The sequence below is a fragment of the Mandrillus leucophaeus genome, unplaced genomic scaffold (genome assembly GCF_000951045.1).
Source record: "Mandrillus leucophaeus isolate KB7577 unplaced genomic scaffold, Mleu.le_1.0 Scaffold596, whole genome shotgun sequence".
Taxonomy (NCBI): Eukaryota; Metazoa; Chordata; class Mammalia; order Primates; family Cercopithecidae; genus Mandrillus; species Mandrillus leucophaeus.
In genome coordinates, this window is record NW_012106430.1 from 2,918,200 (window position 1) to 2,934,302 (window position 16,103).

Below are 16,103 nucleotides of genomic sequence, written 5' to 3' on the forward strand. Positions count from 1 at the left end.
TGTACTCCAGCCTGGGTGACAAAGCGAGACTCTGTCTCAAAAAAAATAAAATAAAATAAGATAAAATAAAATTACACTCTTTTATTTTTAAATCTACAATAAGTTATTATGGACTATAGTTATGCTGTGCTATCAAATAGTAGGTCTATTCATTCTTCCTAACCATCTTTTTGTACCCATTAACCATCCCCATGTCCCCCTAACTCCCCTACTACCCTTCCCAGCCTCCGGTAATGATCCTTCTACTCTCTCTGTCCATGAGTTCAATTGTTTTGGTTTTTAGATCCCACAAAGAGGTGAGAATATGCAATGTTTATCCTTCTGCGCCTGGCTTATTTCATTTAACATGATGATCTCCAGTTCCATCCATGTTGTTGCAAACTGTCAGATTGAAACTGCTATCCATGTTGTTGCAAATAACATCCATGTTGTTGCAAATATGGCTGACTAGTACTCCATTGTGTATATGTACCACATTTTCTGTATCCATTCACCTGTTGATGGACACTTAGGTTGCCTTCAAATCTTAGCTATTGTGAACAGTGCAGCAACAAACACGGGAGTGTAGTATCTCTTCGATATACTAATTTCCCTCTTTTTGGGTATATACCCAACAGTGGGATTGCTAGGTCATATGGTAGTTCTATTTTTTGTTTTTTGAGGAACTTCCAAACTGTGGTACAACAGTTTGGTACAACCACTATGTATACCAACGGTATACAAGGGTTCCCTTTTCTTCACATCCTTGCATTTGTTATTGCCTGTCTCTTGGATATAAGCCATTTTAACTAAAGGGAGATGATATCTCACTGGAGTTTTGATTTGCATTTATCTGATCAATAATGTTGAGCACCTTATTTATTTATTTATTTATTTATTTATTTATTTATTTATTTTTCCTGAGATGGAGTCTCACTCTGTCGCCAGGCTGGAGTGCAGTGGCACGATCTTGGCTCACTGCAACCTCCGCCTCCTGGGTTCAAGCGATTCTCCTGCCTCAGCCTCCCGAGTAGCTGGGACTACAGGTGTGCGCCACTATGTCCGGGTAATTTTTGTACTTTTAGTAGAGATGGGGTTTCACCATGTTGACCAGATGGTCTCTATCTCTTGACCTCGTGATCCGCCTGCCTTGGCCTCCCAAAGTGCTGGGATTATAGCCGTGAGCCAGTGCACCTTTTCATATGCCTGTTTGCTATTTGCATGTCTTTTGAGAAATGCCTATTCAAATCTTTTGTCCATTTCTTATCAGATTATTAGATTGTTTTCCTACAGATTTGTCTGAGCTCCTTATATCAGATTGGTGCAAAAGTAATTTCGGTTTTTGCCACTGATGTACAAAGTAATATATCTGTTATTAACGTCTTGTCAGATACATAGTTTGCAAATATTATGTCTCATTTTGGGGGTTGTCTCTTTACTTTGTTGATTGTTTCCTTTGCTCTGCAGCAGGTTTTTAACTTTATGTTGGATCCCATTTGCCCATTTTTGCTTTAGTTGCCTGTGCTGGTTGGGTATTGCTCAAGAAATATTTGCTGAAGCCAACGTCCTGGAGATCTTTCCCAATGTTTTCTTTTAGTAGCTTCACAGTTGGAGATCTCAAAGTTTTTAATCCATTTTTATTTGATTTTTGCATATGGTGAGAGATAGGGGTCTAGTTTCATTATTTTGCATATAAATATTCAGTTTTCCCAGAACAATTTATTAAAGAGACTGTCTTTTCCCCCAATGTATGCTCTTGGAAACTTTGTCAAAAATGAATTCACTGCAGGTGTGTATATTTGTTTCTGGGTTCTTTATTGGTCTGTGTGTCTGCTTTTATGCCAGTACCATCCTGTTTTGGTTACTACAGCTCTGCAGTATAATTTGAAGTCAGGTAATGTGATCTCTCCGGTTTTGTTCTTTTTGCTTAGAATAGCTTTGGCTATTCTGGGTCTTGTGTGGTTCCATACAAATATTAGAATTGTTTTTCTATTCCCATGAAGAATGATATTGGTATTTTGATAAGGATTGCACTGAATCTGTAGACTGCTTTGAATAGCATGGACAATTTAACAATATTGATTCTTCTAATCCATGAACATGGAAAATCTTTCCATTTTGTGTGTGTCCCATTCAGTTATTTGCATCAGTGTTTTATAGTTTTCATTATAGACATATTTTGCTTTTTTGGTTAATTCCTAAGTATTTAATTTTATGTGTGGCTATTATAAATGGGATTACATTTTTCTTTCTTTTTCAGATTGTTCACTATTGGCGTATAAAAATGATACCAATTTCTGTATGTAGATTTTGTATCCCGCAGCTTTACTGAACTTGTTTATCAGTTGTAACAGTTTTTCTGTGGAGTCTTTAGGTTTTTCCAAATATAACATTAAAGCAACTGCAAACAAGAATAATTTGACACCTTCCCTTCCAATTTGGATGCCCCTTATTTCATTCTCTTATCTGATTGCTCTAGCTACGACCTCCAGTACTATGTTGAATAACAGCAGTGAACATGGGCATCCTTGTCATGTTCCAGATATTACAGGGAAGGCTTTCAGTTTTTCTCCATTCATTATGATGCTAGCTGAGGGTCTGTCATATATGCCTTTTATTATGTCGAGGTATGTTCCTTCTACACCCAGTTTTTTGAGGGTTTTTATCATGAAGGGATGTTGAATTTTATAAAATGCTTTTTCACCATCAAGTGAAATGATCATATGGTTTTAGTCCTTCATTCTGTTGATATACTGCATCACATTAATTGATTTGCATGCACTGAACCATCCTTTCATCCCAGGGATAAATCCCACTTGGTCATGACGAATGGTCTAATGTATTACTGAATTTGGTTTGCTAGTATTTTGTTGAGGATTTATGCATCAGTGTTCATCAGAGAAGGTGGCCTGCAGTTTTCTTTTTTTAATGTATCTTTCCCTGGTTTTGATATCAGGGTAATACTGGCCCCACAGAATGAGTTTGGCAATATTCCCTCCTCTTCTGTTTTCTGCAACAGTTTGAGTAGGATTGGTATTGGTTCTTTAAATATTTGGTAGAATTCAGCAGTGAAGTCATTGGGTCATGGATTTTCTTTACTGGGAGACTTTTTATTATAGCATTGATCTTATTACTTGTTGTTGGTCTGTTTAAGTTTTGGATTTCTTCCTAACTCAATCTTGGTAGGTTGTATGTGTATATGAATTTATCCATTTCTTCTAGATTTTCCAATTTATTGGCAAAAACTTACTCATAGTAGCCACTAATGATGCTTTGAATTTCTGCAGTATCAGTTGTAATATCTCCTTTTTCATTTCTGATTTTGTTTATTTTTAATCTTCTTTCTTTTTTCCTTAGCCTGGCTAAAGGTTTGTCTATCGGGAGAACCCAGCCCCCGATAATTCAGCATTATTTCATGCAGGTTCTTTTGGTTCTTTTCTAATTCCCTAAGTGTCAGCTGGTCTGAGAAATAAAGGGAAAGAGCACAAAAGAACGAAATTTTAAAGCTGGGTGTCTGGGGGAGACATCACATGTCAGCAGATTCTGTGGTGCCCCTCAAGCCGCAAAACCAGCAAGTTTTTATTAGTGATTTTCAAAGGGGAGGGTGTGTATGAATAGGGTGTGGGTCACAGAGATCATATGCTTCACAAGGTAATAAAATATTAAAAGGTAAATGGAGGCAGAGCGAGATCACAGGACCAAGGTGAAATTAAAATTGCTAATGAAGTTTCCGGCACACATTGTCATTGATAACAACTTATCAGGAGACAGGGTTTGAGAGCAGACAACCAGTCTGACTAAAATTTACTAGGCAGGAATTTCCTCATCCTAATAGGCCTGGGAGTGCTAAGGGAGACCAGGGCTTATTTCATCCCTTACCTGCAACCATAAAAGACAGACATTCCCAGAGCGGCCATTTTAGAGACCTACCCCTAGGAACGCATTCTCTTTCTCAGGGCTGTTCCTTATTGAGAAAAATAATTCAACAATATTTCTCCTATTTGCTTTTGAAAGAAGAGAAATATGGTTCTGTTCGGCCCACCTCTCAGGCACTCAGACTTAATGGTTATCTCCCTTGTTCCCTGAACATTGCTGTTACCCTGTTCTTTTTTTCAAGGTGCCCAGATTTCATATAGCTTAATCACACATGCTTTACCAACAATTTGTGCAGTTAATGCAATTAGCACAGGGCAGGGTCCTAAGGCAACACACATCCTCAGCTGACAAAGATGATGGGATTAAGAGATTAAAGACAGGCATAGGAAATCACAAGAGTATTGACTGGGGAAGTGATAAATGTCCATGAAATTATCACAATTTATGTTCAGAGACTGCAGTAAAGACAGGCGTAAGAAATTATAAAAGTATTGATTTGGGGAACTAATAAATGTCCATGAAATCTTCACAATTTATGTTCTTCTGCCACGGCTTCAACCGGTCCCTCCATTAGGGGTCTCTGACTTCCTGGAACAGTTGTCAACTCTGTCTATCTTTTTAAAAAGCAACTTGTTGTTTCATTGATCTTTTGTATTATTTTCTTCATTTCAATTTCATTTACTTCTTCTCTGATCTTTATTATGTCTTTTCTTCTACTAATTTTGGGTGTAGTTTGCTCTTGCTTTTCTAATTCTTTAAGATGCATCAGTAGATTGTTACAGCTTCCAAAATTCTTGTTATTGATTTCTAGTTTTATTCCATTGTGGTCAGAGATGGTGCTTGATATTATTTCCATTTTTTGAATGTTTTAAGACTTGTTTTGTGACCTAACATGTGATATATACTTAAGAATGATCCATGTGCTGAGGAAAAGAATGTGTATTCTGCATTCGTTGGATGAAATGCTCTGTAAACATCTATTAGATCCATTACGTCTATAATGCAGATAAAGTCTGATGTTTCTTTGTTGATTTTCCATCTGGAAGATTCGTTCAATGCTGCCAGCGGGGTATTGAAGTCTCCAGGTATTATTGTATTGAGCCTTATCTCTTTCTTTAGCTCTGATAATATTTGCTTTATATATCTGGGTGCTCCACTGTTGGGTGCATATATATTTAAAATTGTTATATCCTCTTGCTGAATTGACCCTTTACCATTATATAGTGACCTTCTTTGTCTCTTCTTATAGATTTCTGTCTTAAAATCTATTTTGTCTGATGTAAGTATAGTAACTCCTGCTCTTTTTTGGTTTCCACTGGCATGGAATATCTTTTATATCCCTTTATTTTCAGTCTATGTGTGTTTTTATAAGTGAAATGTATTTCTTGCAGGCTACAAATCAATGGGTCTTTTTTTTTTATCTATTCAGCCATTCCATCTTTTGATTGGCGAGTTTAGTACATTATCATTACTGATAAATAAGAAGTTACTCTTGCCATATTGTTACTTGTTTTCTGGTTGTTTTCTGGTCTTCTCTTTCTTCCTTCTTTCCTTCCTGTCTTAAGTGAAGCTGATTTTCTCTGGTGATATAATTTACTTTCTTGCTTTTTATTTGTTGTGCATTCATTGAATGTTTTTTGGTTTGAGGTTACCATGAGGCTTGCAATTATATCTTATTATATAACCAGTACCAGTCTGTGGCCTGTTAGAAACTGGACTACACAGCAAGAGGTGAGCAGTAGGCAAGGGAACATTACTGCCTGAGTTCTGCCTCCTGTCAGATCAGTGGCAGCATTAGATTCTAAGTCTTTCTAGTTAGGATAAGAGTAGATTACACACCACAATTGTATGTTACAATAATCTTTCTTTTTCCCTGTGTACTTACTATTACAAGTGAGTTTTGCACTTTCAGGTGATTACCTACTGCTCATTCATGTCCTTTTCTTTTTTTTTTATTTTTATTTTTATTTTTTTTTTTTGAGACAGTCTCACTCTGTCACCCAGACTGGAGTGCAGTGGCATGATCTCGGCTCACTGCAACCCCCGCCTGCTGGGTTCAAGTGAGTCTCCTGCCTCAGCCTCCAAAGTAGCTAGGAGTACAGGCACCAGCCACCATGCCCAGATAATTTTTGTATGTTTAGTAGAGACAGGGTTTCACCATGTTGGCCAGGCTGGTCTCGAAATCCTGACCTCAGGTGATCTGCCCGCCTTGGCCTCCCAAAGTGCTGGGATTACAGCGGTGAGCCACCACACTCAGCCTGTGTCCTTTTCCTTCTGATGAAGTATTCCCTTTAACATCTCCTGTAGCTCAAGTCTAGTGTTAAAAATCCCTCAGCTTTTGTTTGTCTGGGAAAGTCTTTATTTCTTCTTGATGCTTGAAGGATATTTTCACCAGATATACTATGTTAGGGTAAAAGTGTTTTCCGTCAGCACTTTAAATATGTCATGCCACTCTCTCTTGGCCTGTAAGGAAAGTTTCCACTGAAAAGTCTGCTGCCAGAGGTATTGGAGCTCCATTGTATGTCATTTATTTATTTTCTCTTGCTGCTTTTAGGATTGTTTCTTTATCCTTGATCTTTGGGAGTTTGATTATTAAATGCCTTGGGGCAGTTTTCCTTGGGTTAAATCTGTTTCACGTTTTATAACCTTATTGTACTTTTGGATACTGATATCTTTCTCCAGGTTTTAGAAGTGATCTGTTGTTATCCTTTGAATGAACTTTCTACCTCCAGCTCTTTCTCTTCCCTCTTCTTTAAGGCCAATAACCCTTAGATTTACCCTTTTGAGGCTACTTCCTAGATCCTGTTGTTGTGCTTCACTGTTTTTTATAATTTTTTCTTTTGTCTCCTCTGACTGTATATTTTCAAATAGTCTGTCTTCAAGCTCACTAATTCTTTCTTCTGCTTGATCAATTCTGTTAAAAGACTGATGCATTCTTCAGCATGCCACCTACATTTTTCAGCTCAAGAATTTCAGCTTGAATCTTTTTAATTATTTCAATCTCTTTCTTAAATTTATCTAACAGAATTCTGAATTCTTTCTTTCTGTTATCTTGATTTTCTTTGAGTTTCCTCACATAGCTATTTTGAATTCTTTGTTTGAAAGGTCACATACCAGCACTGGTCCCTGGTGTTTTTTTGTTGTGTTTTTTTTTTTTTTTTTTTGAGATGGAGTCTCACTCTGTCACCCAGGCTGGAATACAGTGGCGCGATCTCAGCCCACTGCAACCTCCACCTCCCAGGTTCAAGCAATTTTCCTGCCTCAGCCTCCTGAGTAGCTGGGACTACAGGCGCACACTGCCATGCCCAGCTAATTTTTTTTGTATTTCTGTAGAGACGGGGTTTCACCATGTTGCCCAGGCTGGTCTTGAACTCCTGAGCTCAGGCAATCTGCCCTGCTTGACCTCACAAAGTGCTAGGACTACAGGCGTGAGCCACCATGCCCGGCCAGCTATTTAAGTTTCTAAACTGAAATTAGAGAAGGTGAATAGCCAAGTTTTCCAGTGAAATATCACTATTCTTTTTTCTTCCATTTCTGTAATGATTGCCCCTTTAAAGAACAAGATAGAGTGATGTGAGCAAGACAGCTGACTAAGCCCCTGGCACTCATCCTCCTTACAAAGACAGCCAGAACAACAAACAAATAACTACATTTGGATACACCAACTCCACAACCCCATCCCAGCAACCAGGATCAGCCGGGAATCAGGAAGAATTTTTCCCTGTAGTGAAGAGGTAAGCAAGAATATTTCAACAACCCCCATCAAAACCTTGGACACCTACAGACCTCACCACTGTGGTCTCCTGCAGTCCTCACAAGCATTAAGACCAGCTGGGGGAGCCTCCTGCAGTCCACATATCTGTGATACCCCAAAGAGCCAACAATATGCCCTGCCCTCTGTGGCCCATGAGGCTACTGTACTAGTCATCTTAAAATTGGAAGTATCTGGGGAGTATCCCCAGAACCACCCTAACCTGGTGGGCTAACACCCACAAGCTGAGCAGCAAATAGCTGTGACACCCACTGGGAACTCCATGCTTTGGATAGGAATGTGATCTTGCATGTTAACAACTTCAGCAACACCCCCAGATCTCTTCTCTGGAAGGAAACAACAGAGTGACTTCAGGAATCACAATGAGTTTACTCTCATTCTTTAAGCACTTAAGTTACCTTTAAGAAATCTCTGTTCCAGGCCAGGTTATGGTGGCTCAGCCCTGTAATCGCAGCACTTTGGGTGGCCAAAGCAGGAGGATTGCTTGAGTGCAGGAGCTCAAGACCAGCCTGGGCAACATAGCGAGACCCCATTTCTACAAAAAATTAAAAATTCGCCAGTATGGTGGCACATGCCTATGGTCCCAGCTACTCGGGAGGCTGAGGTGGGACGATCACTCAAGCCCAGGAGTTTGAGGCTGCAGTGAGTTACGATGGCACCACTTTACTCCAGCCTGGGCAACCGAGTGATACTCTGTCTCAAAAAAAAAAAAAAAAAAGGAAAGAAAAAGAAAGAAGAAGAAGGGAGGAGGAGGAGGGAGAAGAAGGAGGAAGAAGAAGGGAGAAGGGAGGAGGGAGGAGAAGAGGAAGGAAAAGGGAGGAGAAGAGGAGGAGGGAGAAGGGAGGAGAGGAGGAGGAGGAAGGGAAGAGGAGAGGAGGAGGGAGACCGAAGGTGAAGACAGGGAGGGAGAAGGGAAGAGAAGAGGGGGAGGAAGAAAGGAGGAGTAGAGGAGAAGGGAGGAGGGGAGGAGGAGGGAGAAGGGAGAAGGACAGGAGGAGGGAGGAGGGGAGGAGGAGGGAGGAGGGAGAAGGGAGGAGAAGAGAAGGAGGGAGGATGAGAGGAGGAGGGAGGAGGGGAGAAGGAGGGAGGAGGGGAGGAGGAGAGAGAAGGGAAGAGGAGAGGAGGAGGAAGGAGGGAGAAGAGAGGAGGGAGAAGGACATGAGGAGGGAGAAGGGAGGAGGGTGAAGGGAGTAGATGAGGAGGAGGGAGAACGTAGAAGACAAGGAGGGAGAAGGGAGGAGGGAGAAGGCAGGAGGAAGAGGAGGAAGGAAAAAAGAAGAGAAGAAGAAAGAGGAGAAGGAAGGAAGGGAGGGAGGGAGGGAAGATCTTAGTGCCTTCTTTGTAGTTGTTACCAGAGATTATAAAAGGTCATTTGCCCAAGCTGATTTTCCACACTTCTGTGTCTCACAAGCCTGCATACACATTCATTCCTAAACTCGAAAAAAGTTTACTAACTTTAAACAAATAGAGCAGAAAACTGTGCCATGAGTGCAAAACTACTATGCCACAATAGAAAAGACAAGTGGATCCTACTCAGAATCACTAATAAACACTATGTCATCCTCAATAAAATACTTAACATGTCCATTTTAGTAAACTCTTTCCACAGGTCTTGAAATTTTCTACCTTATTAGCTCACTACATTTAGAGACTCTTCAGTAAAACTAAGTAGTAATAAATTCATCAGTATTCTGAAAGTGATTTTTCATCACAAAACTATGAAACAAAGCAGATATTTCTATTAATATCTACTAAGAGAAAGATGTGTTATCTCTCTTGTGCAACAACTGTTTAATATTCATTTGTCATTTCAATTGAAAACCTACAATACTTTCTACGACTATAATTTGGCTATATTATACTATGAAATCTGAATTTGACACTATTTGGAAAGTTAAAATGGAGGAAAAAAATTAGTATTTGTTCTTTTTTTAAAGAAGGTTATATTCATGCTTAGATGCTAGTTTCTCCAAGGACGCTTAGGTTTTATTCTAAATCCCACTAGGTTCCCAAAGTAACTGGTCATCTTCAGTCATTATAATGTCAGTCTGTTGATGTTTTTGCATAATGCCCTTTCCACAAACTGGCTAGACTTTCCATTACCATAGTTTTGCATGGTAACATAGAAAAATCACTATTGTCATTTTAATCTGATCTGACAGAAACATTCTCAGCTTAAGAAACTCAAAACTATTATAAACTTAAAATCTTCTTCAATTACTGAATTCACTTTTTAAAAATCAAACAAAATTTCTCTTGGTAATGAAGGCTAAAATGACTTAAATGCAAAATGTTTTGTTTTTCTACAATTCCCTCTACCCTCCCAAAAAAAGGTATGAAGAGAATGTAGATAAATGTATGATCTGCCAACCCGAACATATCATTTTAAAATGAACAAATTGTCAAAGACTACATTGACAATTCAGCCATACATCTATTTAAATAATAAGGAGAAAGGTAATTCTGAAACTCCACTGCTTGCAAGGCTGTCCAGCTGAGTCTAAGAACAGAGGAACACCTATAAAGGTGGGATTCAATTCACTGGTCTATCTGCCCAAAACCTGAACTGCTGAAAACAAGTCTTTCATAGTTTTTCTTTATTGTTAATTAGGTAATTTTGTATTGTATTGTGTCTTCTGTAATAGAGAGCAGAATAGGATAAATTAACATGAAAAATGTAGAAATGTCAGAATGATGCCAATTAGTAGAATGGTGGCAGGTTTTTCTAAGACTCAAAAAATAATTTATAAGTTGGGTTTTCAAGATTCTACATTCTTTTAAGTGAACGCCTTAATCATTCAGTTTATTTCTTGGGGGACTTAAGATCAGCTTGTCAAAAAGAAATGGTTTGGTTTTTTGGTTTTTTTTTCTTTTGTCTTTTTCTTTTTTCAGCCTTTCCAAGATTTCTGGTACCTCATCTTTACCCAAAAGCCTATTTACTGGCAGCCAATTTGCAAACATCAAATTTAAGATTACAGCTTCAGTAAAATGAGAAGAAAGAAATTAAAGTTGACTTCGAGTATTTACGTTGGCATATACCAAGCAGACTACTTAAGAAAAGAATGACACTGTGGGCTCCATTTTGCCATTCCTCGTGTTCTGCATGTACTAGTTTTCATATTACTTTAATCAAGAGACAAACATAACGAATTTATCATTTAAAGTATGCAAATTCATTACTCCTTCTTTGTGAAAGCTTGACACCTTGGCTCATGTCATATATTTGCAAACTAAGTATGTATTCCACTAAAAAGTTAAGAAAAAAGAAACCAGAATAACAGCTTTTTAAGTTTATGTTTCATCAAACAAGAAAATAATTAAGCGGGTACTTGCAATATACTACAGCTAGGGTCAATGTTAACATCACTAAAATCTGTAAGTTTTCTTCAAAATGTTAGGGATAATCTTTACTGTGTCATAAAGAATTATCCAAAACTTAACATTATAATTGGCTCCAACAACTAAACCACAAACAAAAGCCTCTTAAATGGTAAGCAATACTGAATTAACTTTTAATGACAACAAAAATAATACTTCTATTACCTACAGAGATAATTCAACAAATACCCAGCAGTAAATACAGTCATTTTCTCTAGAACAATGGAAAATAAAAAGCCCAATAAGAAACATAAAGAAATCATTCAACTTAATAGTCATTATAATTACAAATCAATAAACCAATTTCCCATAAAACCATTCTTTTAAAAAAATCATCAGTTTTTCCAACTCCTTTTTCTTTTTTTGAGACAGGATCTTGCTTTGTCATCCAGGCTGGAGTACAGTGGTGCAGTCATGGCCTACTGCAGCCTTGACTTCCTGGGCTCAAGTGATCCTCTTACCACAGTCCCATGAGTACCAGGGACTACAGGTGTGAACCACCATGCCCAGCTAATTTTTTTATTTTTGTCTCACTATATTGCCCAGGCATGTCTTGGACTCCCAGGCTCAAGCAATCCTCCCACCTCAGTCTCCCAAAGTGCTGGGATTACAGTCATGTGAGCCACTAAGCCAAGCTAATTCATTTTTTGATAATAACATTTCCTTGTTCTTAAAGCTTTTGATAGCTTTATTTTTAAAATGCAATGACAACAGCAGTAAATATTAAAGAGGTATTAAAAAATTACTTCTTTCTAGTAAAGAGGTGGGGAAAGAAGATGTTTTGGGGGTTTTTTTAATCACTTTAAAACAAATCTGACCAAGAAATCTGATTAGAGAAAATAATTTTTATCTCTTCTAAACACAAATATATTTTCTATTCAAATAATCCCATATATCCACACATTTAATATAGACAATAATGACGATCTAGCATTTCTGATCACTTAGTATGTTCCAGGAACTCTGCTAAATGCATTATATTATTCCTCACAGTAGTTGCAACTATTTTACATATGGGGGTCTGAGGCACAAAGAGATTAAAATAATTTACTCAGGTCATACAGCTAGTAAATGGATAGAGCTGAGAATCAAACCCAGACAGTCTAGTACCATGTCTGATGTCTTTTTATATATATACTTTTTTTTTATTTTATTAAAATTCAGTGCTCTACATGTTCAGAGAAACTTCTCTAGTAGCGAATTATAGAAGTGATTCCTGAAAGTATAGTCTTCCATGTCTGTTTTCTGAATCACTATACAGCAGGTCCTCCAATAAAATTGTTTTCTTTCGACATCAGTTTGTTGTAACATTAATAAAGAAAAAAAAAACAATTTCCAGCCATGACCACAGTCTTGTGTCGAGTTTGCATGTTCTCCCCAGGTCTACGTGGGTATTCTCTGGGTACTGTGGTTTCCTTCCACATCCCAAAGCTATGCACATTAGATGAACTGGCGTTGTCTATATATGGTCCCAGTCTGAATGAGTGTGGGTGTGCGAGTGTACCCTGCAATGGAATGGCCTCCTGTCCAGGGTTGATTCCTGCCTTGTGCCCTGAGCTGCCAGGATAGCTCCAGCCACCCCCAACCCTGAACCAGAATAAGTGGGTTCGAAGATGAATGAATAGATACAAATGATTGCCAGATAAAAATTAGTGGGCCAGGTGTGGTAGCTCACATCTGTAATCCCAGCACTTTGGGAGGGTGAGGTGGGTGGATCACCTGAGGTCAGGAGTTCAAGACCAGCATGACCAACAGGGTGAAACCCCATCTCTACTAAAAATACAAAAATTAGTTGGGCGTGGTGGCATGCACCTGTAGTCCCAGCTACTTGGGAAGCTGAGACAGGAGAATCACTTGAACTCTGCAGGCAGAGGTTGCAGTGAGCCAAGATCATACAACTGCACTCCAGCCTGGGCAGCAGGGTGGCACTCCGTCTCAAAAAAAAAAAAAAAAAAAACCAGTAAAGTATATGATAATTATACAAAAGCACAATAAACGATGCAGTAAGAAAATGCTCAATGATCTGCCATATTGGTTACTCTTGAACTGCATGATGGTAGGAGATGCTCCTTATAATTTTCACTTTGCAAACACCTATTCCTTGATTTAACCCACCACCACTATGACTGCTTTCACTCACTGATTCACTAAAAATTGTGTAAATAATTATATTGTTTTTATTAATCTTTCTTAAATGTATTTACAACCCAAATTTATTTCTTTGTTTAATATTACAAGTGTTTTGGGTCTTTATTTAGAAGTTCGGTGAAGTTTTTGTGACCAGAAATATGCCATAGGAACTTAACTCTTGTTTAAATCAATTAATGTATCATTCACTTAAAGTCACAGTTCCCAAGAATCTATTAACTTAAGTGAGGACTTACACTACATTGTGTATAAAGTATATATTGCATCTAGCATAAGGTCTGACACCCAGTAAGTATTAATAAAAGTGCAACTATTATAATAATATTAATCTCTTCTTTACTTACTCTGTGATAATTCCGGATTTCCTTTCAGATTCATCATCTTTGGAATTGAAGGTCCATACACATCCACATCTAGCAAACCAATGGCCTTGGACTGTAAAAAAATAAATAAAAATATAAAACAAAACAAAAACACTTTACCATAAGATTGTTCCCACTCTTCTCAAAGGTGAAGCACATAGCAACAGTAATCTGACTACAGAAAATAAAATTGGCAAAATATTACAAATCATAACCTAAACTTCCAAAGCAACAGTGAAGTAAAAGAGCATAAATTGCTTAGGGTCAACACTTTTTATGATTTACTAATATCATCTAGATACCTGACTAGAGAAATCCACCCTATATGCTTTACATATTGTAGTTCAGATCTCCCATATAGTCTCAAGCAGACTAAGACCTTTTTGATCTGAATATGAGTTTGAGAACAAATTACATGCAAACAATTTTAAAATAATGACTTGTGATGGCAAGCAAAACCCCAAAGACACAACATTAACTTTTGGAAAGCCTGTCTAACACACCAAAGAAGACAAAATAAAAAAAGATCATGGAAACAGGGCCATAATAAAGCAAGTGAGAAATTCTGATGCAGATCTGGCATAAATGAGATGGAAGCGCTAACAAAGATACTGGCACACCTAACACAGAGACAACCTCTTATATGCAAGTCACAATTAAATACAAAACGTCTTCTAGAGGATTCAGAAACAACTAAAACTGTTTTCTCTGATGATGCATCCAGCTGCTGAAGGACAGGGTACCCTGTCTGGGCTCTTTGCTGGCTATCAATTAAAATATAGCTTAGCCAAGGAAAGGAAAACAAAATTCACTATTAAAAAATATGTCTCTTTTTTTCTCCTCCCCCTCTCTTCTTTCTCCTTTGATAGATGAAATCAATCTGTTATTGGTTTTGCTCATCTACAAGTAAACAGAACGCTAACACAATATGTCTTAGAGTTACGTTTCATGAAGTCTTACAAGTTTCCTACTACTCTCCTCATATCCTGCAGAATAAAACTCAACCCTTCAACAAAATTTTTTGAAAAACTGAAGCAATCACTCATCTTCCATGTTACTTACCTATTTCTAGACAAAAAAAAAAAAACTTTTAAAATTGTTATCTGGTTCCTATGAATATACAAAATAAGGTAAATCTAACATTTGTGTTTCCAACTTTATACTGTCTAAAACTGCAGTTTAAATATATATATATAATATCTCTGTATGACTCAGTGACCTCAGAGGAAAAAAATGGGATTAATATCTGCCTCTATGAAAATCTCAGCTTTATGTAAAATAAATGAGAAAATACGAAGGATACTTGATTTTTAATAGAATGGTGGTATATAAAATTTAAGCTTAATGCATTTAGGTATTAGATTTAAGAAGGGAGGAACAGTCAATAAGAAGTTTGACCAATTTAACTATTTTTTAAACCACAGACAGAAGAATTTAGCTAAATTAAAACAATTAAATTTACTATGGATAACAAGATTTTCAAATGAGGGGACCTAAATCTAGAAATATGGCTAATTGTTACTTCTATTATATAAAGTTCTGCTAATGCTATAACTATCATCCTAGAATTTTATCTCTTTTCTGTATTTTTATGACACCTAGAAGAACTAAAAACTACCACTAAATAATAATAAATACCAATAAAAACAAAAGCTATTTTAAGATTCTCTTTCCTTGTTCTCTTATTTATATCAATGCTGATTTTACAATAACATGAAGGGGGTTAGGTCCTAAGTTTCAAATTGATCTTCTAACAATACCTGTCAAGTAAAATAACAACTTTTTAAGTTTATGTTTACATGAAACAAGAACATAACTAAGTGTTCTAACAAATATAAGATTGCTAGGGTCAATTTTATCATCACTAGGTTTTCAAGTTTCCTTCAAAATGCTAGGAAAGATCTATCATCTATCCTGCTTCTAGAAGAAAACCAAGCTTGCTAAAGATGAACCCTTGGCACAATGGTCAAAAAAAAACTGAAGATCTCCCTTAACATTTGCTCCGGTAAGAGTAGGTTTTACATATGCCTAGATTGCAACCAATATACGTTATGTAAAAATTAAGGAGGGGGAAATTACAAGATTTTCAAGTTCTTCTGATTCCTAGAGAATAGAAATAACAGTAACTGACAATATTCTACATATTAGGTTCTCTATATACTCTAAGAGACTAACCTAAATTTAATACCAATGCTTGTATATATCAAAAAGGAAACAAAGGGAGGAAAATATAAAGATCAGGGGGAAAAAGAGAAGAGAGGAAAGAGAAAGAGAGGGGCAAAGGGATTAAGGACTGAGGAAGAACAGGATAAAGGGACATTAGACAGCAAAGTCATATTAAGATGCCAGATAAACTAGGCCTCCACTGCTAGCCCTATGGATAAATTGGAACCTATAAAAACATACCATCTTAAATCACCCAGACACCAAGACTTTCCCTGATTGCATCTCCCCATTGCTTGAATTCCTTCTGGGTGCCAGGCACTTAGCTAAGCATTTTATTTACATTTTTTCACTTATCCTCACAGCAACACTGCAAGGTGGTATTATCCATACTCATAATGAGAAAGCCAGAAACTTACATTCAA

At 37.3% G+C, this 16,103-nt stretch overlaps 1 protein-coding gene across 1 annotated transcript in view; it reads right to left on the reverse strand.

The window, feature by feature from the left end:
- NUBPL (nucleotide binding protein-like) overlaps positions 1–13,582 on the reverse strand; it is a 243,649-nt gene extending 230,067 nt beyond the window's left edge. The window contains exon 1 of the mRNA XM_011999524.1: positions 13,498–13,582. Within this exon, the coding sequence (XP_011854914.1) occupies positions 13,498–13,534 (37 nt within the window). The 5' untranslated portion in view covers positions 13,535–13,582. The remainder of the gene's footprint in view (positions 1–13,497) is intronic.
- Between the last annotated feature and the right edge of the window lie 2,521 nt (positions 13,583–16,103).